At 43.9% G+C, this 27029-nt stretch overlaps 1 protein-coding gene across 1 annotated transcript; it reads right to left on the minus strand.

Annotated features, from left to right (window-relative positions):
* Positions 1–24880: 24880 nt before the first annotated feature.
* LOC130283170 (piggyBac transposable element-derived protein 4-like) lies at positions 24881–26455 on the minus strand. Its single transcript, XM_056532375.1, has one exon. The coding sequence runs from the start codon at positions 26453–26455 to the stop codon at positions 24881–24883; it is 1575 nt and encodes a 524-aa protein (XP_056388350.1).
* Positions 26456–27029: the final 574 nt, after the last annotated feature.

Below are 27029 nucleotides of genomic sequence, written 5' to 3' on the forward strand. Positions count from 1 at the left end.
AAGACTTTCGTCCCCCCATGCCAGCGCCTCAAGATCCTCAGGTGGGGACATTCCTCGCACCTCGCCGGCCATGCTGGCGTCAAGAAGTCCATCCAACTAATCTCTTGATTTTATTGGTGGCCTACCCTGGAAGCAGATGTTGCTGATTTCGTTCGGGCCTGTACAGTCTGTGCCCGGGACAAGACTCCTCGCCAGAAGCCTGCCGGCCTCCTTCATCCTCTGCCTGTCCCTGAGCTACCATGGTCTCAGATTGCCATGGACTTTATAACGGACCTGCCTTTATCCCATGGCAACACAGTCATTTGGGTGGTCGTTGATCGTTTCTCCAAGATGGCACATTTTATTCCACTTCCAGGCCTTCCTTCTGCTCCACAGTTGGCGAAAAAAAAATTGTGCACATTTTTCGCCTTCACGGGCTTCCCACGCATATCGTCTCGGATAGAGGCGTTCAATTTGTGTCGAAATTCTGGAGAGCTCTCTGTAATCAACTAAAAATCAAATTAAATTTCTCGTCTTTCTATCATCCCCAATCCAATGGGCAAGTGGAGAGAGTTAACCAGGTTCTTGGTGACTATTTGCAACATTTTGTTTCCTCCCGCCAGGATGATTGGGCCGATCTTCTACCCTGGGCTGAATTCTCGTATAATTTCAAAGACTCTGAATCCTCCGCCAAATCCCTGTTCTTTGTGGTGTACGGCCGTCACCCTCTGCCCCCCCTCCCCACTCCCACGCCTTCTGGTTTGCCCACTGCTGACAAAGTTACCCGGTACTTCTCCACCATCTGGAAGGCCTCCTGCAGGCCTCATCCCGGATGAAGAAGCATGCCGACAAAAAGAGAAGAACTCCTCCTGTCTTTGCTCCTGGAGACAAAGTGTGGCTCTCCGCCAAGTATATCCGCTTCCATGTCCCCAGTTATAAACTGGTACCACGTTATCTTGGACCCTTTAAAATCAAGTGCCAAATCAATCCTGTCTCCTACAAACTCCATCTTTCCCCTTCTCTCCGTATTCCTAACGCTTTTCATGTTTCTCTCCTTAAACCGCTTATCCTTAACCGCTTCTCTCCCAAGGTTGTCGCTCCTACTCCTGTCTCCGGGTCCTCCGATGTCTTCTCGGTTAAAGAGATTCTCGCGCCTAAGACGGTCAAAAAAAAATGTTCTCGTAGATTGGGAGAATTGCGGTCCTGAGGAGAGGTCGTGGGAACCCGAGGATAATATCCTCGACAAGGACCTCATTCACAAATTTTCGGGTTCCAAAAAGAGGGGGAGACCCAAGGGGGGGGGGGTACTGTTACGCCGAGCGCTCCGGGTCTGCGATTTAAAGGGCCAGTGCGCCGCTGATTGGCGCCTGGTCCAAATTAGTGTAATCACCTGTGCACCTCTCTATATAACCTCACTTCCCCTTCCCTTCCTTGCCGGATCTTGTTGCCATTGTACCAGTGGAAGCGTTCCTTGTATGTCCCAAGCCTGTGTTCCAGACCTCCTGCCGTTGCCCCTGACTACGATCCTTGCTGCCTGCCCTGACCTTCTGCTACGTCCGACCTTGCTCTTGCCTAATCCCTTGTACAGCGCCTATCTCAGCAGTCAGTCGGGGTTGAGTCGCTATCGGGTGGAACGACCTGGGGGTTACCTGCCGCAGCAAGTCCATCCCGCTTTGCGGCGGGCTCTGGTGAAAACCAGTAACCCCTTAGACTCCGTTCCCCTGGTACGGCCCACGTCATCACCCCACTGACACAGAGGATCCACCACCAGTATCCTCACAGTACCCGGATCCTGACACTTACCTGTGGACTCACTTTTGAAGACCTTGCTTGCCACCACATATGAGCATATAGTACAGTGGCCACATGGGTATGAGCCCACTGTTTTCCTAGCCGAGCATGTTTGTGTCTTTGGTATCGGGGCCAGGTAACTGTGAGTAAGATGATCTTTCAAATTCTTCCCACTTCTATATGTTATAGAAGGTGACTGTGGGATTAGATCTGATATCACCCTGTCCGACCTCAGTACTTCTCAAAAAGATGAGATTGTCTTACTGCTACCGCTTTCTCATTGTAGCTACCAATTATTCGTACGGGCACTTGTTTCTGCTCATGTTTTTTCGGGGGTCCACAACTCTGTACGGTTGGGCAACAGAGCTATACAATATGCTTTTTTGAGGGCTCTGTTAGGATGACCTCTAAATTTTAGTCTGGCATGAAGTTCAAGATGTATGTTAGCTAGTGCTAACATAAAAAAATTTCAGGCACAGGCCCAGCAGCATCAGTAAGCCAAGTAGTTCCTGAAACACACATCCTGGATCAGGCAGCAGGATGCGTACATAAGAGGGCTTCACAACCCCTAACTTTCAAAGATCAATGTTGAAATCTCGATTGAACATGTATGTTTGCTAGTGCTAACATAAAAAAATTGTAGGTAATATCCAAGACAGTCCCAGCAGCATCATAAAACAATATATTGGCTGAATGACACAGTCTGGAGGTGGGAAAGCATAAGGAGCCCATGTAGTGTCTGAATGGTACAGCCTGGAGTTGGCTGAAACATGAGGAGACCATATAGTGGCTGAATGGTACAGCCTGGAGTTGGCAGAAGCATAAGGAGACAAAATAGTGGCTGAATGAAACAGTCTGGAGGTGGCAGCAGCAGTAGCATCAGGAGTCCTGAAATTGACCAGGTGACAGAGTGGTGCGGTGGGTGGCAATACCAGTACCCAGTGATGAAGGTGGCTAAAATGTTAGTAACTTGGGAGCAGTGCCTTAAATCTGTTTGGTACTCTCCATATTTGTGAAGTGTTGGCAAGCACCATGGCCAATTTACTCTGATGCATCTGGCATTAGTGGGTGGAAATACTGGCTGATCCATTTCTGATTCATCTTCACGAAGGTCAGTCTCTCGTCATGAATTCTCCTTAGGGTGACTATGTGCCCCGCCGCACTAAACACACTCTGATGCCACACTACTGGCAGGGACAGCTTTTCCAGGGCAAACTCTGCTAGTTGCGGCCATAAATCAATGTTCTTCAATGTTTGTTGGCATGGCCATGTCAAGGTATGCCACCACCTGCTGGTTCAGGACCTGCTCCATGTCTACCTGCTGCTGATGAGTTGCTTTACTATGCGGGTGAAGAAAGGTCATCTGCAACTGCAGACTCAGGCTGCTGCTGATGGAGCTGGTATTGCTTCTGCCACCCCTCCCCAGCAGCCATGGCAGTGGAAGGTGTGCACAGAGGGCCTCCCGAGTTAGACCTGCTAGCAGATGGACGATGGTGCCGATAGGCATCAGCCAACTGACTACGTAGGATCTCTCTGTAGTAGGTCAGTTTGTCCTCCCTCTCAGTGGGTATAAAAAAAGACCCCCATTTTGGGCTGGGAGCGAGGGTCTAATAAGGTGGAGACACAGAAGTCATCCTGCTGCCGAATGGTGACAATTCGGCTGTCACTACCCAAGCAAGTGAGCATGCATCGTGCAATTTGTGCAAGTGACGCGGAGGGACTCCCTGCCTCCATCTCCACTGCATACTTCCACAGTGTTTCTGGGTCCTCTGTCTCGCCTTCCTCATAATCCTCTAGCTACTCTAGTTCATCATGCTCCTCTAGTTGATCATGCTCCTCTAGTCAGATGACTAGAAACACCACCCATCTCATGAAACCTAAACTGTGCTCCACTGGGCCCTTCATCCTCCTCCAGTTCAGCCACCACAGGGCTCATGTGGCTGTGAGATGTAGACGCAGCGTCTCCATTGCCCTGACCAGCCATCATATCCAACACTTGTTGTAGGAAATGAAGCAGTGGAATGACGTTGTTCATCCCGTAATCCTTACGTATAATGTGGCTTCCTCAAAGGGCCTCAGCAAACGGCAGGTGTCACGTATGAGCTGCCACTGGTTCACATTGAAGTTACACAGGGGATTACCCGTATCTGCTTGGATCATCAAGAAATCGGTGATGGCTTTTCTCTGTTTGTACAGTCGGTCCAACATATGGAGGGTGGAATTCCAACGTGTGGCAACGTCACAAATCAGACTATGTTGGGGTATACCATTCTGACGCTGCAGCTGAAGGAGGGTGTACTTTGCTGTGTACAAGTGGCTCAAGTGCATGCAGTTTCCTTCCCATTCTCAGGATGTCTCGTACATGGGGGGAACACTTTAAGAACTGCTTTACAACCAGATTTAACACGTGTGCCATGCAGGGTGCATGTTTCACCCTTCCTTGTTGCAGCACAGCCAAGATGTTCTTCCCGTTGTTGGTAAGCCATGCTCCGATTTCTTTACAATTTACTTTTAGCAGTTCCTCCCCTGTGTGACTCTTTTCGTCAAGGCAAACCATGTGAAGAACAGCGTCACACCGTCGTGCCCTGCACACATGGTATGCTGAAGGGCCACTGAGACTTGTCCATTGGAGGCTGAGGACACGGTGGAGGAGGAGGCAGAGTCGCACACTGTCACAGGTCCAATTGGCTGACAGCGTGGAGGAGGAAGCGGCGTGACCTGTCCAAGTTGGGGTTGTGGCTGTGCAGGAACCAAATTCGCCGTAAAGGACATGTATTGTCCCTGACCGTAGTTACAGCTCCAGACATCGGCGCTGCCGTGCACTTTGGTACACACCGACAAGCTCAAGGACTGGCCCACCTTCTCTTCCATAAAATTGTGCAGGGCTGGTACTGCGTTCTTCGCAAAGAAATGACAGTTTGGCACTCTCCAACTTGGCTCGGCACAAGCCATTAGTTCTCTGAAAGGTGCAGAGTCCAACAATTGAAAAGGGAGGGACTGCAGCACCAGCAACTTAGACAGGAGCACATTTAGCTTCTGCGCCTTTGGATTAATAGGCGCATACTGTTGTCTCTTGGATATGGCTTCGCGGATGAATTGTTGGCGGAATGAGTAAAAGTGGGAGAAGCAGGAGCATCTGGAGTGACAGAAGGAGGGTATGACAAACAGCTCCCTTCGGCTGAGGTGGTGGAGCCTTGAATGGCTGAAACAGGGAGCGGCATGCCACTGGGTGATGCAGCAGGCTGGACCACTATTATTGGAGCCATGATTCTCCCAGGCCGCTTTATGGTGGCGAATCATATGTTGACGCAGGGCTCATGGTGTCAACATTGGGACCCTGACCACGCATTACCTTTTGCCGACACATTGGCTCCCAATTGCGATTGGCTTCATCATCATCGAGTTGTGTCTGCACGTCACTGATGTCCTCCTCAGGTTCCTCAACAGTGTCTACTCCTGCTGACACTCGCCCCTAGTCTGCTGCGACCTCTGCCTAAAGGATTTAGGTCTCTGCCACTCCTCTGTGCACGTCCTGGCACTTCTCTTCCTGACATACTTAGTGCGTATATGAGGGGAGTACAATACGCTTCACTATACTTAAAACAGTATTTGTCTAGAACAGCAGCAGGTGTGCACTTTTGGCTGTCCTTTCACAGTATCTAGGCCCTTGAAAGATTAAAAAGAGCAAAATAGTGCACTACTTAGATGTAGGTATGTGGTATAAACTGATGAGGGCAGAAAAATGCTCTACAGTACACTAAAAAAAAGTATCTGAGTACAACACCAGCCGATGAGTACTTTTGGCTGGACTTTCATGGTATGTAGGACCTTGACAGATTAACAGTTACAAAATAGTATTAACAGTGAGAACATAGTACACCTCACAGATGTACGTATGCGGTATGTACTTATGAGGGCAGAAAAATGCGCTACAATGCGCCAAAAAACTCTGCATTTTTGTAAAACACCAGCCGGTGATTACTTTTGGCTGTCCTTTCACAGTATTTAGGCCCTTGACAGATTAACAAGAGCAAAATAGTACACTACTTAAATGTAGGTATGTGGTATAAACTGATGAGGGCAGAAAAATGCTCTACAGTACACTAAAAAACACCAGCCGATGAGTACTTTTGTCTGTCCTTTCACAGTATGTAGGCCCTTGACAGATTAAGAGGTACAAAATAGTACATTACTTAGATGTACGTATGTGGTATGCACTGATGGGTGCAGAAAAATGCGCTACAATACGCCTAAAAACTCAGTATTTTTGTAAAACACCAGCAGGAGATTACTTTTGTCAGCCAGTGATTACTTTTCCCTGGCCTTTCACTGTATGTAGGCTTGTTACAGATTAACAGGTACAAAATGGTACACTACTTAGATGTAGGTATGTAGTATGCACGTATGAGGGCAAAAAAAATGCGCTACAGTACACTTGGAAAACGTATTTTCGTAAAACACCAGCCGGTGATTACTTTTGCCTGGACTTTCCCAGTATATAGACTTGTTACAGATTTACAGCTACAAAATCGTACACTGCTTTGATGTAGGTATGTGGTATGCACGTATGAGGGCAGAAAAATGCACTACAGTCCGCTGAAGTATAGCAGCAGCAGCAGTACACAACAGTGCAGCACCACAAAAAAAATTTAAATGCGTATTAAACCCAAAATTGCACTCTGTCAAAGAGTATTAAGAATGAAGTGAATTGCTGGTTATTATATCGTCTACAGACTAGTGTAAGCAGCAGATGATTTTTTGTGGAAAAATACACAGAATTGTGCTGAAAAATCATTCATGCCTCCTCTGCTAAGGTTGATGAAGTTGAGGCAGTTTGTTGATATATATGAGGCAACAAAAAGCTAACTGCCCCTCTGATAAAATGCTAAATAAAGTGACTAGGAGGTTGATGGCTGGCGTAAAAATCCTTTTCAGTGAGAACAAGCACTGCTCTCTGTCCACAACGCTGATGTGACTAGCAGTTGGAAGTGAAATACTGCGATATGATCAATTCAGTGTGTTTGTATAACACACAGAGACACGCAATCCGTCCAAGACGCTCTGCAGCACCAACCCCCCCCTCCTCAGCTACACTGACACCCCCCATCTGTGCCCCCCCCCCCCGGCCTTCACCTGCGCTGTGTGTGCGGTGCGCCCGTCCGTCAGAACCCCCCCTGCCTTCACCTGCACTGTGCGCCCATCCGTTATCACCCCCCCCTCCCTTCACCAGCACAGTGCCCGGCCTCTGCTCCCACATCTGCGCCGGCCTGACGTCACACTGCATGGCCGCTCAGGAGGACATCAGTTACGCCACTCGCAGGGCGCCCGGAGAGAAGGATCGCTGCACTGGATGGGTGAGTGTGTGTGCCTGTCTCTCTGTGTGTGCCTGTTTGTGTGACTCTGTGTGTGTGTATGTGACTGTGTGTGTGTGACTGTGTGTGTGTGTGTGTGTGTGTGACTGTGTGTGTGTATGTGACTCTGTGTGTGTGTGACTCTGTGTGTGTGTGTGTCTGTGTGTGTGTGACTGTGTGTGTTTGTGTGACTCTGTGTGTGTGTGTATGTGTGTGTGTGTGACTGTGTGACTCTGTGTGTGTGTCTGTCTGTGAGTGTGTGTCTCTCTGACTGTGTGTGGGGAGTCTATGCTACCTTATGTGGGGAATCTGTGCTACCGAATGTGGGGAATCTATGCTATCTAATGTGGGGAAACTGCTACCTAATGTGGGGAATCTGTGCTACCTAATGTGGGGAAATTGCTACCTAATGTGGAGTAACTGGTACCTACCTAATGTAGGGGAACTGGTACCAAATGTGGGGAATCTATGCTGCCTAATGTGGGGAAAAGATGCTACCTAATGTGGGGGAACTGCTGCCTACCTTATGTGGGGGAACTGCTGCTTACCTAAAGTGGGGGAACTGCTGCCTACCTAATACTCCCCCCTGGCAGTAGCACCGTCATCATCCACCAGCAACTTCCCCCCCCCCCCAGCAGTAGCACCTCCATCAGCAGATCCTGATGGTGGATGATGACGGTGCTCCTGCCAGGAGGATGATCCTGCCGATGGATGATGGGGGTGATACTGCCTGGGGGGATGGCCAGTAGTACCCTCATCATCCTCCAGCAACACCCCCCCCCAGTAGTAGCACCCCCATCATCCACTAGCAACACCACTAATACCCCCCTCTCGTGGTAATAGCATCAGCTAACGGATGTTGAGGGGTGTTACTGCGGTTGTGGTATTATATTCAGAGGGTGCACTGTATGGCAATGTTATATTCAGAGGGCGCAGTTTGTGGTAGTATTATTAGAGATGAGTGAACTTACAGTAAATTCGATTTGTCACGAACATTCCTAGGAAAGAGTCTCCTAGGACTGTATCCACCTTTTCCAGCACACTGGAACACCTGAAAGCTGAACTAATTTATGCAGGAAAAGTCATCAACTGCCGAGCCGAGAAGTTCGTGATGAATCGAATTTACTGTAAGTTCGCTCATCTCTAAGTATTATATTCAGAGGGCGCAGTGGGTGGTAGTATTATATTCAGAGGGTACAGTGTGTGACGGTATTATATTCAGAGGGTACAGTATGTGGCAGATTTATATTCAGAGTGTACAGCATGTGTTGGTATTATATTCAGAATGTTCAGTGTGTGGTAGTATTATATTCAGTGGGTATGGTGTATGGAAGGTTTATAATCAGAGAGTATAGTGTATAGTAGTATTATATTTAGAGGATACAGTGTCTGGCAGGTTTATAATAATAATTGTTTTCATATAGAGGATGAGAATGCGCTGACATAGTGAGGAGATGTCTGGGCGTCACATTCTGCAGAGAGAAGTTTTAGCTGGAACAAGTCCTGGCGGTATGTACCATCTGAATTAGATAAGGGAAGACTATAGAGAAGACGTCACCTGTCTCCTCTCTATGTCCTATCAGAGCTGTAGTCGCTTGTCAGTTCTACAGTTATGGTGAGTGAAACTACAACTCACAGCATAATCTCACCACTGCTCAAAGGGGTACTCTACTGGAAAACATTTTAATCAACTTGTGCTACAAAGTTAAACAGATTTGTAAATTACTTCTATTTAAAAATCTTAATCTTTCCAGTACTTATTAGCTACTGTATAAGCGATTCACAGGAAGTTATTTTCTTTTTTAATTTCTTTTCTATCTGACCACAGTGCTCTGTGCTGACACCTCTGTCCATGTCAAGAACTGTCCATAGTAGGAGCAAATCCCCATAGCAAACCTATCCTGCTCTGGACAGTTCCTGAAGATCCTTAGAATTTTAAATAGAAGTAATTTAAAAATCTGTTTAACTTTCTGGCACCAGTTGGAATAAAAGTAAATGTTTTCCAGTGGAGTACCCCTTTAAGTAATTCTGGGAGCTGTATATTTAAATGGTGAAAACTTCTTTAACACTTTCCTATTCTGTGGCAACTGGTATATCTGATTATTATACTCCAATTTCTCACAATGTGCTACACCAGTGGTGTCTGTCACAACAGTCTAAAAACTTACTGGGGGGAGGGGGTCGGTATGGGGGTGACACCATTTTCTACCGCAACGGGTGACACCAACCCTAGCAACGCCACTGCTGCAGTGTATGGCATGAAATGAGCAGACGCAAAATGGCTGCCGAATATATAGGGCTGTGACATCACAGGGGTGACTGAATGCTGATAGGCTACATTCTGCATGTGATTCAGGATAATCCCGCCTTCCTTCCCACCTTGTCTTCCCGCCTTCCCAGCATTCCCTGCCCAATGTACTGACATGTGGATCCCCCATTTTAGGCGTCCTGGAGCCTGGAACGCTGTAAAATGGAGTCTATTTAAGTGATTTGCGCTATAGAATCACAGCGATATTCGCATTCATTGCAAATTGAATATTTCCTGAAATCCGTAACGAATTCAGGTTCGTCTTCTCCGATTTGCTCATCTCTAGTCACCACCTCAACAAATGTATCAACCTTAGAATAGTCACCTATTGGAGGTGCTTTGGTACTTCTACATTTTAACTGCGTAAAGGGCCCAATACTTTCCGTTTGCTGGGATTCCCTTGAGAGGGTGACCATGTCCCGAAATAGGGAGATATCATTTGCTTCTAGACCCTGAGCTTCAGCTGTCCTCGCATCGGCAGGCACAAAATAATTTCTCCATTTTAATTTACGTGCATACAGATTAATATCTTTTACCCACAGGAAGGTGTTACACTTCACTGTGGGCACAATTGATAATCCATGTCTCAGTAGATTCATTTCTGTTTGGTTGAGTTCCCCATATTTTACATTAATAATCTGGAACTCAGTATCACCTTTCTTTCAGGTAAGCTACTAACCCAGCTATATTGTCCTCTAGTGCCTTTTCTTTTTTCTCAAAAGAGGGATCACTTTTGTATGCGTTTATTTGATCAATAGCTACGTTTAATTTTGTTGTTAGTGTTTCCAACTGGATTTTTTCTTCGTCTAGCAAAAGATTCATTAGACGTAAGGAACTTGCCGTTCCCACCTTTCTTTTATCTGGGGAATTTTGAGTCTGGGAGCTGGTCTAACAGGGATCCTAAGACCTATTGGAATTACCGTATATCCCGGCGTATAAGACGACTTTTTAACCCCGAATTTTCTTCTGAAAAGTCGGGGGTCGTCTTATACGCCGGGTATTGAGGTCCGGGATAGGAAAACTTCTGATTATCTGCCCAGGCCGGCTCCCGTGTGTGGCTGCAGGCGGGGGCCGGCCAGAGCAAGTAAAAACTAATAATGTATACTAAAAACCAGGGTGCCTCCAGCTATTGTGAAACTACAACTCCCAGCATGGCAAAGGATGTCCTGGCATGCTGGGAGTTGTAGTTTTACAACAGCTGGAGGCCCCCTGGCTTTTAGTATACAGTATTAGTTTTTAGCTGCTCTGGCCGGCCCCCACCTGCAGCCACACACGGGAGCTGGCCCGGGCAGATAATCATAGGTATTCCTATGCCGGACATCCCTGTGTCCCGAAAAATATTTTCGGGACATAAGGATGTCCGACGGTCACTTACCATTCCCCGGCGTCCTCTTGCGATCCTCCTTCGGTCCTCCTGCGGTCCAGTCCTCCGTCTCTATGGTTGTACGCACGGGACGTCAGTGACGTCACGTGCCTACAACCATAGAGGCAGAGGAGTGCAGGACCGCAGGAGGAGGACCGCCGACCGGGGCCTGGTGAGTGACCGGCCGTGCTATCTTAAGTGATCCGGTCACCGCTCCCCAGTCCCGGCACCTACTGCTTTGGTCCATAGGCCATAGCAGTAGATGGTGACCCGGACCGGAGGAGCGGTGATCGGAACACTGTGGGGGCAGACCAATACAGACATACAGCCTGCAGCCATACACTGTATATGGCTGGAAGCTGTATGTCTGTTGGGGGGAGCTGCCAATCTAATGTGGGGGGAGCTGCCAATCTAATGTGGGGGAACTGCTGACCTAATGTGGGGGGAGCTGCCTACAAATGTGGGAGGAGCTGCCTACTATTGTGGGGGAACTGCAGACCTAATGTGGGGGGAGCTGCCTACAAATGTGGGAGGAGCTGCCTACTATTGTGGGGGAACTGCAGACCTAATGTGGGGGGAGCTGCCTACAAATGTGGGGGGAGCTGCCTACTATTGTAGGGGGAGCTGCCTACAAATGTGGGGGGAGCTGCCTACTATTGTGGGGGAACTGCCTACTATTGTGGGGGAAATGCTGACCTAATGTGGGGGAATTGCCTACAAATGTGGGGGGAGCTGCCTACTATTGTGGGGGAACTGCTGACCTAATGTGGGGGGAGCTGCCTACAAATGTGGGGGGAGCTGCCTACTATTGTGGGGGGAGCTGCCTACAAATGTGGAGGGAGCTGCCTACTATTGTGGGAGAACTGCCTACTATTGTGGGGGAAATGCTGATCTCATGTGGGGGAATTGCCTACAAATGTGGGGGGAGCTGCCTACTATTGTGGGGGAACTGCTGACCTAATGTGGGGGGAGGTGCCTACAGATGTGGGGGAGCTGCCTACTATTGTAGGGGAGCTGCCTACTAATGTGGGGTAACTCTCGACCTATTGTGGGGGAGCTGCCGACCGGGGCCTGGTGAGTGACCGGCCGTGCTATCTTAAGTGATCCGGTCACCGCTCCCGGCACCTACTGCTTTGGTCCATAGGCCATAGCAGTAGATGGTGACCCGGACCGGAGGAGCAGTGATCGGAACACTGTGGGGGCAGACCAATACAGACATACAGCCTGCAGCCATACACTGTATATGGCTGGAAGCTGTATGTCTGTTGGGGGGAGCTGCCAATCTAATGTGGGGGGAGCTGCCTACTATTGTGGGGGAACTGCTGACCTAATATGGGGGGGAGCAGCCTACAAATGTGGGGGGAGCTGCCTACAGATGTGGGGGAGCTGCCTACTATTGTGGGGGAGCTGCCTACTAATGTGGGGTAACTCCCGACCTAGTGTGGGGGAGCTGCCTACTATTGTGGGTGAACTGCCGACCTAATGTGGGGGAACTGCCGACCTAATGTGGGGAAGCTGGCAATCTAATGTGGGGGAACTTGCAACCTAATGTGGGGGAACTGGCAACCTAATGTGGGGGAACTGGCAACCTAATGTGGGGGAACTGGCAACCTAATGTGGGGGGAACTATACTGCCTACAAAATGTGGGGGGAACTATACTGCCTACATAATGTGGGGAAACATGATGCCTACCTAATGTGGGGGGAAATACAAGGTACTGTACATCGCGGTAGGAGGGGTAGTCTTATATGGCGAGTATATCCCAAACTCTATATTTTGACTGTAAAAGTTGTGGGTCGTCTTATACGCCAAGTCGTCTTATACGGTATGCCTTGTGCTAGGTCGTTATCCAGACTGTTGATCTCCCACCAGGTTCTGGCGTGATCTTTATATAACTTAGTCACAGATTTAAAGGCCGATTTTATAGATGCAGCTTTAGTACTGAATACAACTTCTTTATCGGAGAACACCTCCTTCACATCCTCCAACCATTGGTGTCTATCTTGCCTGCGAGCAATTTCGCCATACCCTTAATCGAGGGGATTTCAAGATATATTGCACTGATCTGTGTATCACACAGTATATACTATATTGTTATAGCTCACTCTATATATATATATATATATATATATATATATATATATATATATTTATATATATATATATATACATATATATATATATTGCACTGAAAAATGTGAGATTATTAAAACATGACTTTTATTCATATCACTTAAAATGAATAGTGAAAAAATATTCTTGAAAAAAGGACATATATCTTTATTCATTAGGCCGCCATCTTTTGTGCTCATTCATATAAAGTGCATAGTGGGACAAAGAGCACTTGCAAATTCCATAATAGAGCATATCACTGTTCATATAGAAGTATCAAAGAACTTAAAAAGCGCTGTGATATTTTTATGTTACTGTTCACACAGGCACCTTTTCCAATGGTCTTCCGCACCACCTACTTATTATAAGCGTCGGTAACCTTCTAGCTGTAACTTATTCTTTGGCTGTAGGTATAGTATAATACAATCTCATGGTCCCATCCTATGCTGTGTGTGCATAATATTATGTACAAAGTCCTGCACACTAAGTATTCTTCAATCCATTGGAGTTAGGCATAGGTGATAATGTTCAGTGCGTTATAGGGATATATTAGTGCACAGACAAAAAATGAAAAACCTGATGTCCCGAACTTGCTTCAATGTCTTTTGCTCAGTTCATCAGAAGATCTTTGACCACAAGGTAGATGTCAATTCAGATTCAATGCGTTTCTTGATGAAAAATTCATCAGGAATAGTATTGATACAGCATTTTCATTCAGTAACAATCTTGATTATTCGGCTCCATTGTAGCGTGATGCCAATACAGCACAGATAGCGGCTGTATTCTGGACTAATTGGCGGTCTGGTTTTTAAACGTCTGTAAGTCCACATTTACACATTTTCGGCTTATCCCTTACCTGCTCTGGTGTTTCTTATCCGTCACCTGGCTAGGTAATCTGCAGGCTATAGGAAGATGGGCTAACGATATTCAAACCTCGTTTACGATCGCATGTTACTAGGCAACTATATAGTTTGCGTTTCATATCGAAACGCAGGTATGGAGGATTGCTGCACTTCTATGTTTCTCTAAGCTTGTACTTAATATTATGCACACAGCATAGGATGTACGGGACCATGAGATTGTATTATACTATAGCTACCTACGGCCAAAGAATAAGTGACAGCTAGAAGGTTACAGTGGGGTTCAAAAGTTTGGGCACCCCAGGTAAAAATGTTTATTAATGTGCAAAAAGAAGCCAAGGAAAGATGGAAAAATCTCCAAAAGGCATCAAATTACAGATTAGATATTCTTATAATATGTCAACAAAAGTTAGATTTTATTTCCATCATTTACACTTTCAAAATAACAGAAAACAAAAAAAAGGCGTCTGCAAAAGTTTGGGCACCCTACAGAATTTATAGCATGCACTGCCCCCTTTGCAAAGCTGAGACCTGCCAGTGTCATGGATTGTTCTCAATCATCATCTGGGAAGACCAGGTGATGTCAATCTCAAAGGTTTTAAATGCCCAGACTTATCTGACCTTGCCCCAACAATCAGCACCATGGGTTCTTCTAAGCAGTTGTCTAGAAATCTGAAACTGAAAATAGTTGATGCTCACATAGCTGGAGAAGGCTATAAGAAGATAGCAAAGCATTTTCATATGTCAATATCCTCTGTTCGGAATGTAATTAAGAAATGGCAGTCATCAGGAACAGTGGAAGTTAAAGCAAGATCTGGAAGACCAAGAAAGATATCAGACAGAACGGGTAACAGGATTGTGAGAAAAACAATTCAAAACCCATGTTTGACTGCACAATCCCTCCAGAAAGATCTGGCAGACACTGGAGTTGTGGTACACTATTCCACTATAAAGAGATACTTGGAAGAGTCATGGCAGAGTCATCAGAAGAAAACCTCTTCTACAGCCTCACCACAAAAATCAGCGTTTGAACATTGCAAATGAACATATAGACAAGACTGATGCATTTTGGAAACAAGTTCTGTAGACCGATGAGGTTAAAATTTAACTTTTTGGCCGGGATGAGCAAAGGTACGTTTGGAGAAGAAAGGGGAACAGAATTTAATTAAAAGAACCTCTGTCCAACTGTAAAGCATTGGGGTGGATCAATCATGCTTTGGGGTTGTATTGCAGCACAGGGAACATCCCACGAGTAGAAGGAAAAATGGATTCAATAAAATTTCAGCAAATTTTGGATGCTAACTTGATGCCATCTGTGAAAAAGCTGAAGTTAAAGAGATGATGGCTTCTACAAATGGATAATGATCCTAAACACACCTAGAAATCCATGGGGGATTACATCAAGAGGTGTAAACTGAAGGTTTTGCCATGGCCTTCACAATCTCCTGACCTCAACATAATTGAAAATCTATGGATATACCTTAAAAGAGCAGTGCGTGACAGACAGCCCAGAAATCTCAAAGAACTGGAAGAAAGAATGGGCAAAGATACCTCAAACAAGAATTGAAAGACTCTTGGCTGGCTACAAAAAGCGTTTACAAGCTGTGATAATTGCCAAAGGGGGCAGTACAAGATATAAACTCTGCAGGGTGCCCAAACTTTTGCAGACGCCATTTTTTTGTTTTCTGTTATTTTGAAAGTGTAAATGATGGAAATAAAATCTAACTTTTGTTGACATATTATAAGAATGTCTAATCTGTAATTTGATGCCTTTTGGAGATTTTTCCATCTTTCCTTGGCTTCTTTATGCACATTATTACAAATTTTTACCTGGGGTGCCCAAACTTTTGATCCCCACTGTACTGGCGCTTATAATAAGTAGGTGGTGCGGCAGATCATTACAAAAGGGGCCTGTTTAAACAGTAACAGAAAAACATCACATCGCTTTTTTAGTACTTTGATACTTCTATGTGAACAGTGATGTGCTCGGCCCTAGTGCTTTTTGTCCCACTATGCACTTTATATGAATGAGCACAAAAGATGGCAGCCTAATGTATAAAGATATACATCCTTTTTTCAAGAATATTTTTTCACTATTCTTTTTAAGTGATATGAATAAAAGTCATTTTTTAATGATCTCACATTTTTCAGTGCAATATATATATATATATATATATATATATATATATATATATATATATATATAACCAAAGAATAAATTGGCCAGCACTATTGATCCAAACTATTGTAAATACCTGGCTTGCAGGTGCAGGCTGCTGGGCTAAATATACAGCAACAGGAGAATACAGAAGCACACTGCTAGCACAAAGATATAGATGAAACATGAGTATATAGATAAAACATGAGTATATAGATAGAACATGAAAAGCTATACAGCTGTGATGCAATAAATGAAGATATGAAACTATGAAATTATGAGGAACTTAGCTTGCAAATTTGGCGCCAAATAGCGTGGACCATCCCACCACGGTAAGGTGACCTCATTCTGGGACGGACCCAGGTGTATATAAGGTGCCTTGGATGTTTCAGACCTTGCATGCATGCTGTACTGTTCACACAGAGGCATATTCACAGTGTAGGGTCCGTCCCAGAATGAGGTCACCTTACCGTGGTGGGATGGTCCACGCTATTTGGCGCCAAATTTGCAAGCTAAGTACCTCATAATTTCATAGTTTCATATCTTCATTTATTGCATTACAGCTGTATAGCTTTTCATGTTCTATCTATATACTCATGTTTTATCTATATACTCATGTTTCATCTATATCTTTGTGCTAGCAGTGTGCTGCTGTATTCTCCTGTTGCTATATATATATATATATATATATATATATATATATATATATATATATATGTATATATAGAGTGAGATATAACAATATAGCATATGCTGTGTGATACACAAATCAGTGCAATATATAGTATGTATGGACCACCTACAGTCCTGAGGAACTGGACTTTGATACCAATAGGATCCTATAAAGATGTAAGGCTGTAAGTTTGGTACAAATTTAAGGTGGTCCAGAATATACATCCATTTCCATCACGGTAGGTGTAGCATTGTGACAGTTTAATACACATTTACGGTTAAAATGTATCAAGTTTAAGATCTGATGTGTATATAACTCTTTTTTGTGTTCTGCAAACAGAATTGCCATACTATATAGAGCTTACACTAGGCTGAAAGAGTCTGCAGAACAGCTGGCAGTACATCAATCCTTAGGAGTGAAATTGGAGTTTTCTGCCTGGTGGAATACATGATAAATGATTGGATTTAGCTGCACAAAAGCTTAGAAAATAAGCATATCTTAGGGTATGACTTTGAACTCAGCAGGGGACCGAACTCAGTGTTTTGAATGAATACACATATTTATCTAGCACTCATTAGTATATGACTGGCAAAATCATTTGAGTCCACTTTGATATTTTGAATACCATTTTGGCTACTCTCGCAGAACCTGCGGTTCTTTGCCCAGTGACTATACATAATGTATTTACTTTGACGCTGCAGATATAATGCAGGCTACACTCACTTTGTGTCTCTGTTGGTGCATTCCCCATGAAATTGCTCTTTGCTAGTTTGAAGCGCAGGCAAGGAAATTCCAGTAGAATAATTTGCCTTGTACAGAAATCAATACCTTCATATCTCCAAGCTTTTCTGCAATCAATATCAAATACCATCAACCACAGCTGGAAATAATCTCTGTACCAGTCTTGTCCAGTGCAACTCATTCAGCAGAAACAATGCACTAATGAATGTTATTCTGTCAGGTCTATAGCCTTGTTGCCCATGGCAGAAAGTCATATATTGTGTCACATAAAGATGTAGCACATTGGTGGATACAACGGTATTATAAATGCTTCTGATCTCTCAAAGCTAAAATTGTATCAAAAATAATATACATGTCAGCAAGGTAACTGCTACTAAATGTGGTGTGGAGATTAGCTCCAAAGAACCAGGCAAATAACGGCAAATAGCAGTCAGACACAGGGGCACGAAAGTGAAGTTTAAAAAGGACTTTTCCTGTTTTCCTGTTTTTTATTTTTCTGCAAAAAAAAGTTTTTACACACCAGGCTAAATAAACCAAGAAACAAACAAAAAAAATCTTGTTTTTTCAGCACTGATTATAACTTTCATGACTTACTACAAGCCACCCAACACGACTGTCAACAAATGTGTTACTCAAACAGGTTAAAATGGACCTTTTTGTGACTGCAAACCTCTGGATTCAAACTCTCATAAGTCGTGCAAGCTCCTTACAGACTGGCTCTCACCTAGTTTAAAAATCCTTGTTAGGCTGGGTTCACACTACGATTTGTAACTACGGTTCCCGTATACGGCTGGGAGGAGGGGGGGGCTTAATCGCGGTGCCCGCACTCAGCCGTATAGGGAAACCGTATTTAATGCATGTCTATGAGCCGACCGGAGTGAACCGCAGCCTCCTGTTGGCTGCGTTTTCGGCCGTATGTGGTTTCAGACCACAGGCAAAAACGGGGTCGACCGCGTTTTTGCCTACGGTCGAGAAACTGCATACGGCCGAAAAAGCAGCCGACCGGAGGCTGCGGTTCACTCCGGTCGGCTCATAGACATGCATTAAATACGGTTCCCCTATACGACTGAGTGCGGGCGCCACGATTAAGCCCCGCCCCCCTCCTCCCAGCCGTATACGGGAACCGTAGTTACAAATCATAGTGTGAACCCAGCCTTACAAGCTGTCTTCAGCACCTGCACTAATCTAGGCTTGTTTGAAACCTTGGAGTGGCCCAAGATTGGGGATAAATGGCCCTACTACCAAACCTGCCTTTTTCATAAAAATTCAGGCCCAATAACAGGACTTGCCTAAGGCTATGCATATGTGCACTTCAACATCACCTTTGTGAAAAAATATTACCAATCATTGTCAGGGAGGCCTCAGAAAATAATTTAGATTTCAGGACCTAAAAAAGTTTTCAGACTCCAGAAATCATAAATACAGCTATACAAATGCACATGCACATGTTAGAGTAGAAGAGGACATAGACTGCTGCTCCTGCTGAGTGATGAATAAGCCAGTATGTATAGAAGGAGGAAAGCAGGCTTCTTACCTTGCCCTCACCTTACCTAGGACTTTAACCCCTTAAGGACCAGGCCATTTTACACCTTGTGGACCAGAGCGTTTTTTGCAATTCTGACCACTGTCACTTTAAACATTAATAACTCTGGAATGCTTTTAGTTATCATTCAGATTCCGAGATAGTTTTTTCGTGACATGTTCTACTTTAACTTAGTGGTAAAATTTTATGGTAACTTGCATCCTTTCTTGGTGAAAAATCCCCAAATTTGATGAAAAAAAATGAAAATGTTGCATTTTTCTAACTTTGAAGCTCTCTGCTTGTAAGGAAAATGGATATTCAAAATAAAAAAAAATTTTGGTTCACATATACAATATGTCTACTCTATGTTTGCATCATAAAATTTACTGTTTACTGTTGGAAGACACCAGAGGGCTTCAAAGTTCAGCAGCAATTTTGAAATTATTCACAAAATTTTCAAACTCGCTATTTTTCATGGACCAGTTGAGGTTTGAAGTGGATTTGAAGGGTCTTCATATTATAAATACCCCACAAATGACCCCATTATAAAAACTGCACCCCCTAAAGTATTCAAAATGACATTCAGTCAGCATTTTAACCCCTTAGGTGTTTCACAGGAATAGCAGCAAAGTGAAGGAGAAAATTCAAAATCTTCATTTTTTACACTCGCATGTTCTTGTAGACCCAATTTTTGAATTTTTGCAAGGGGTAAAAAGGAGAAAATTTTTACTTGTATTTGAAACCCAATTTTTCTCGAGTAAGCACATACCTCATATGTATATGTTAATTGTTCAGCGGGCGCAGTAGAGGGCTCAGAAGGGAAGGAGCGACAAATGGTTTTTGGGGGGCATGTCACATTTAGGAAGCCCCTATGGTGCCAGGACAGCAAAAAAACACACATGGCATACCATTTTGGAAACTAGACCCCTCGGGGAACGTAACAAGGGGTAAAGTGAACCTTAATACCCCACAGGTGATTCACAACTTTTGCATATGTAAAAAAAAAACATTTCTTTACCTAAAATGCTTGGTTTCCCAAAAATTTTACATTTTTTAAAAAGGATAATAGCAGAAAATACCCCCCAAAATTTGAAGCCCAATTTCTCCCAATTTAGAAAACACCCCATTTGGGGGTGAAAAGTGCTCTGCTGGCGCACTACAGGTCTCAGAAGAGAAGGAGTCACATTTGGCTTTTTGCAAGCAAATTTTTCTCTGGGGGCATGCCGCATTTAGGAAGCCCCTATGGTGCCAGAACAGCAAAAAAAAAAACACATGGCATACTATTTTGGAAACTAGACCCCTCGGGGAATGTAACAAGGGGTAATGTGAACCTTAATACCCCACATTTGATTCACGACTTTTGCATATGTAAGAAAAAAATATTTATTTTTTACCTAAAATGCTTGGTTTCCCAAAATTTTTACATTGTTAAAAAGGGTAATAGCAGAAAATACTCCTCAAAATTTAAAGTCCAATTTCTCCCGATTCAGAAAACACCCGATATGGGGGTGAAAAGTGCTCTGCTGGCGCACTACAGGTCTCAGAAGAGGAGGAGTCACATTTGGCTTTTTGAAAGCAAATTTTGCTCTGGGGGCATGCCGCATTTAGGAAGCCCCTATGGTGCCAGGACAGCAAAAAAACAAAACACAGGGCATACCATTTTGGAAACTAGACCCCTCGGGGAACGTAACAAGGGGTAATGTGAACCTTAATACCCCACAGGTGATTGACGACTTTTGCATATGTAAAAAAAAAAAAAAATGTTTTCACCTAAAATGCTTGGTTTCCCCAAAATTTTACATTTTTAAAAAAGTAATAGCAGAAAATACCCCCCAAAATTTGTAACACAATTTCTCCCCTACGTCGATACCCCATATGTGACCCTAAACTGTTGCCTTGAAAGACGACAGGGCTCCAAAGTGAGAGCGCCATGCGCATTTGAGGCCTAAATTAGGGACTTGCATAGGGGTGGACATAGGGGTATTCTACGCCAGTGATTCCAAAACAGGGTGCCTCCAGCTGTTGCAAAACTCCCAGCATGCCTGGACAGTCAACGGCTGTCCGGCAATACTGGGAGTAGTTGTTTTGCAACAGCTGGAGGCTCCGTTTTGGAAACAGTGGCGTACCAGACGTTTTTCATTTTTATTGGGCAGGGGGGCTGTGTAGGGGTATGTGTATATGTAGTGTTTTTAACTTTTTATTTTATTTTTTGGTAGTGTAGTGTTTTTAGGGTACAGTCACACGGGCGGGAGTTCACAGTAGTTTCTCGCTGGCAGTTTGAGCTGCGGCAGAAAATTTGCCGCAGCTCAAATTTGCAGCCGGATACTTATTGTAAACCTCCGCCCATGTGAGTGTACCCTGTACATTCACATTGGAGGGGGAACATCCAGCTGTTGCAAAACTACAACTCCCAGCATGTACGGTCTATCAGTGCATGCTGGGAGTTGTAGTTTTGCAACAGCTGGAGGCTCCGTTTTGGAAACAGTGGCGTACCAGATGTTTTTCATTTTTATTGGGGAGGGGAGGGGGGCTGTGTAGGGGTATGTGTACATGTAGTGTTTTTTAATTTTTATTTTATTTTGTGTTAGCGTAGTGTAGTGTTTTTAGGGTACAGTCGCACGGGCAGGGGTTCACAGTAGTTTCTCGCTGGCAGTTTGAGCTGCGGCAGAAAATTTGCCGCAGCTCAAACTTGCAGCCAGATACTTATTGTAAACCTCCGCCCATGTGAGTGTACCCTGTACATTCACATTGCGGGGGGGGGGGGGGACATCCAGCTGTTGCATAACTATAACTCCCAGCATGTAAGGTCTATCAGTGCATGCTGGGAGTTGTAGTTTTGCAACAGCTGGAGGCACACTGGTTGTGAAACACCGAGTTTGGTAACAAACTCAGTGTTTTGCAACCAGTGTGCCTTCAGCTGTTTCAAAAGCTACAACCCCCAGCATGTACGGACAGCGGAAGGGCATGCTGGGTCTTGTAGTTATGCAACAGCTGGAGGCATACTACTTTGGCTGGGGATGCTGGGGATTGTAGATATGCAACAGCTGGAGACACACTGGTTTGCTACTTAACTCAGTGTGCCTTCAGCTGTTGCAAAACTACAACTCTCAGCAGTCACCGACAGCCAACGGGCTTGCTGGGAGTTGTAGTTATGCAACCACCAGATGCACCACTACAACTCCCAGCATGCACTTTAGCTGATTGTGCAAGCTGGGAGTTGTAGTTATACAACAGCTGAAGGTACACTTTTCCATAGAAAAAATGTGCCTCCAGCTGTTGCAAAACTATGAAATTTAGCATTTTTCAAACTTTGAAGCTCTCTGCTTGTAAGGAAAATGGATATTCCCCCCAAAAAATGTTTATTATTCACATATACAATATGTCTATTTTATGTTTGCATCATAAAATTGATGAGTTTTTACTTTTGGAAGAAATCAGAGGGCTTCAAATTTCAGCAGCAATTTTCAAATTTTTCTCAAAATTTTCAAACTCGCTATTTTTCAGGGACCAGTTCCGTTTTAAAGTGGATTTGAAGGGTCTTCATATTAGAAATACCCCAGAAATTACCCCATTATAAAAACAGCACCCCCCCCCCCCCCAAAGTATTCAAAAGGACATTCAGTCAGCAAAGTGAAGGAGAAAATTCAAAATCTTATTTTTTTACACTAGCATGTTCTTTTAGACCCATTTTTTTATTTTTTCAAGAGGTAAGAGGAAAAAATGTTTACTTGTATTTGTAGCCCAATTTCTTTCGAGTAAGCGCATACCTCATATGTCTATGTAAAGTGTTCGGCGGGCGCAGTAGAGGGCTCAGAAGGGAAGGAGCAACAAGGGGATTTTGGAGAGAACATTTTTCTGAAATGGTTTTTGGGGGCATGTCACCTTTAGGAAGCCCCTATGGTGCCATAAAAGCAAAAAAAAACACATGGCATACCATTTTGGAAACTAGATGCCTCGGGGAACATAACAAGGAATAAAGTGAGCCCTAATACCCCACAGGTGTTTCACGACTTTTGCATATGTAAAAAATAATTATTTTTTTTACCTAAAATACTTGGTTTCCCAAAAATTTTCAATTTTTAAAAAGGGTAATAGCAGAAATTGCCCCCAAAGATTTGAAGCCCAATTCCTCCCGATTCAGAAAACACCCCATTTGGGCATGATAAGTGCTCTTTTGGTGCCCTACAGGTCTCAGAAGTGAAGGAGTCACATTTGGCTTTTTGGAAGCAAATTTTGCTCTGGGGGCATGCCGCATTTAGGAAGCCCCTATGGTGCCAGGACAACAAAAAAAAAAACCACATGGCATCACATTTTGGAAACTAGACTCCTTGGGGAATATAACAAGGGGTAAAGTGAACCTTAATACCCCACAGGGGTTTCATGACTTTTGCATATGTAAAAAAAAATAATAATTTTACCTAAAATGCTTGGTTTCCCAAAAATTTTACATTTTTACAAAGGGTTAAAGCAGAAAATACCCCCAAAATTTGAAGCACAATTTCTCCCGATTCAGAAAACACCCCATATGGGGGTGAAAAGTGCTCTGTTGGCGAAGTACAGGTCTCAGAAGAGAAGGAGTCACATTATGGTTTTTTGGAAGCAAATTTTGCTCTGGGGCATGCCGCATTTAGGAAGCCCCTATGGTGCCAGGACAGCAAAAAAAAACACATGGCATCACATTTTGGAAACTAGACCCCTTGGGGAACATAACAAGGGGTAAGGTGAACCATAATACCCCACAGAGGTTTCACGACTTTTGCATATGTAAAAAAAAATAATAATTTTACCTAAAATGCTTGGTTTCCCAAAAATTTTACATTTTTACAAAGGGTTAGGGCAGAAAATACCTGCCAAAATTTGAAGTCCAATTTCTCCCGATTCAGAAAACACCCCATATGGGGGTGAAAAGTGCTCTGCTGGCGCACTACAGGTCTCAGAAGAGAAGGAGTCATATTTTGGCTTTTTGGAAGCAAATTTTGCTCTGGGGGCATGTCGCATTTAGGAAGCCCCCATGGTGCCAGAACAGTGGTAACCCCCAACATGGCACTCCATTTTGGAAAAAACACCCCATATCAACTCCATTTTGGGGTGTAGCAATTTTTTTGACCCTTCAGGTGTTTGAGGAAAGTCAGTAGAACGCAGCAGTGAAAATGGAGGCATATTTTGCACTTTTAGCACTTATTTTTTTCACTTTCACATAAATATGAAACTAAACCTGCCAAGGTATTAAATCATCTAGGGGTATAATGAGAATTATTTTTAGTTTTGTTAGGGGTATAGCAAGGTGGTCAAAATATAAAACTACACCAGTACGGAGAGATAGCAATGGCTTTTCCTGATATCCAGATCAAAGCTCCTCATGCAGCTTCTCCTGGCTGTGTCAAAAGACAATCCCCCTCACCTGTTGAGGGAGCCCAGCTTTAAGACCAAGAAAAGTCGGTCTGGATTGTGGGGAATGACCCCCACCCTACACTTAGTCATTCCCTGTAAAGCCGTCCCATGTTAGCCTTCCAGCCACACTACAGACATAGTATCAGGCTGCAGAGTAGCACAGATACTGGAAGAATATTCGACTTTACTTCACCAAGGCCAGGAACATTGGTGACACATAGCGTCCATCAATCACCATCCCTTTTACCTTCTCACAGGGTATAATGAGAATGGTTTTTAGTTTTGTTAGAGGTATAGCAAGATGGTGAAAATGTAAAACTACATCGGACAAAGTATTCATCTAGGGGTATAATATGAATTTTTAGTTTTGTTAGGGATTTGCCAATTAGATTTTTGGAAATAAAATGTAATGGTGAAAAAGGGAAAATTACTGAATTGCTCACTAATCTAAAGTAATTGTAAAAATAATTAAAGGGGACAAATTTAGATATCAATAGATGTATGATAAATTCTGAAACAGTCTTGAATGCACAGACCGTGCTTGAGGGGACATGTCTCGCAGTGGTAATTGGTGTATTTTCTAATGCCACGCTTGAAGCACAACCGACACCTTTTCTGTTGCCTATGCCCCTATTCTCTACAGGGAACTACCCCAGGAAAATGTTGTCCTGGTGCAATTCTGTTCTCGGATCCTGTGGCTCTGCTTCCCTCCCCCTCCTGATCCCCAAACAAAAAGGTCTTGATGACATTTTCTTGAAATTGCAGGTATGTGCCTGTATTTCCTGCACATTTGTACAGCACAAATGCATTGTACATAGCAATTTGGAGGAGGTGCAGTGCCAATTTCTTATACCAGGCCCGAGTTTTGCGAAGGGCAGTGTACGGCTGCAAGACCTGATCAGACAGATCCACCCCTCCCATGAACTTATTATAGTCCTGGATACATACAGGTTTAGGGGCTCTATCTATGGTACCACGGACTTGGACAGGGGTGGATCTGTCTGGGTGTATGGTGGTAAGTACAAGGACGTCATGCTTGTCCCGGTACTTTACAAGCATCATGTTGTCCTTGCACACAGCCTTGCTTTCCCCCTTCTTCAATTTTTGCCGTACAAAAATTTTAGGCAGATCCCTGTGGTTTTCCCTAATGGTACCACAGGCATTAGTACCCTTGGCAAGCAGGCATCTTAGTAATGGGACGCTGGTATAAAAATTATCAAGGTAGATGTTATACCCTTGATCTAGAAGGGGGTGAACTAGATCCCATACTATTTTTTCTGTGGTTTTTAGTACAGGGGGACACTCTGGGGGATCAATTTCTGAGTCTTTCCCCTCATAGACTCTGAATTTGTGCGTATAGCCGGTTGCGCTTTCGCACAATTTATATAGTTTTACCCCATACCTGGCTCGTTTGTTAGGCAGGTATTGCCTAAAGTGCAACTTTCCCTTGTAGTGCACAAGAGACTCGTCCACTGCAACCTCTTTTTCTGAGGTGTAAGTTTTAGAAAATGTTTGGTTCAAATAGTTAATAAGGGGCAGAATTTTATATATACGATCAAAATTTGGATCACTGGGGAGTGCGCAATTTTCAGTATTGGCATAATGCAAGAATTTGAGGAGGACTTCAAAATGAGCCCTTGGCATGACAGAATGGTATAATGGAGTATGGTAAACCAAATCCATACTCCAATATGAACGAATGGTGGGCTTTTTAATTATGCCCATGTTAAAAAAAAGGGCTAAAAATTTTTTGAGCTCGAGTGTATTGGTTGGCATCCACTGGTAAGGCCTGGCATGATATGCCTGTGGATGGGCCGCAATAAATTGCTCGCCATACCGGTTTGTTTCCTCCACAATCATGCTTATCAACTCTTCTGAAAAGAAGAGCTGAAAAAAATCCGCTTCTTTTAACCCCGTGGTGTCAACATGAATGCCTGCAGTCGCCACAAACTCAGGCAAATGGGGTACAAAGTTAGAAGCCAAAGCCCACTCAGAGGTGGCACTAGGACCTTGGTCAGTACTGGTACTAGGACCTGGCTCAGTACTATGCCTAGGATGGCAGCGGGGAGGTTCCTCGTCAGAATCAGTAGAGGACGAGGAAGAAGAAGAGGGCAAATAAAGCAACTCTTTCCCACTGTCTGAGCCTGAGGAAGATGCCAAGAAGGCATATGCCTCCTCACTGGTGTATGTGCGACGCCTTGACATATTTGTTTTTTGATGTAGGAACACTAAAGCTATATATATTTTTTTGTATTTTTATTTTTTCATAATGTTTTTTTTTTCCTTTTATTTTTATTTTTTTTTGACGGAAACAAATGTAACCGCACTACAAACAACAAAACAGTGGCGAACTGTAACCACTGTCCTGAATCCCTAGAACTAGTATAGGTAGAAAAAAAAACAACTATAACAGCACCACTGGTACTATGTCACTAATAACTAATATATATATATATATATATATATATATATATATATATTTTTTTTTTTTTTTACTTTTTTACATTTTTATATATTTTTTGTAACTTTTTATTTATTTTTTGTAACAACGGAGAAAAAAAAACCAAAAAAAGACTTACATTTCTTCACTGTAGCCTGTTCACAGGTAACAGCAGCTGAATAAATGAATGAATATGAATGAATGAATATGAATGAATGAATCAGCAGCAGGGTAAGGGGCACTGTGACACTTTTATTCTGTACTGTCACTGTTATATTCAGTGACAGTCAAGGATCTTCACTGCAGCCTGTCAGTTCACACAGGCTGCAGATTTTACAG

This window comes from Hyla sarda, chromosome 7 (assembly GCF_029499605.1).
Source record: "Hyla sarda isolate aHylSar1 chromosome 7, aHylSar1.hap1, whole genome shotgun sequence".
NCBI lineage: Eukaryota > Metazoa > Chordata > Amphibia > Anura > Hylidae > Hyla > Hyla sarda.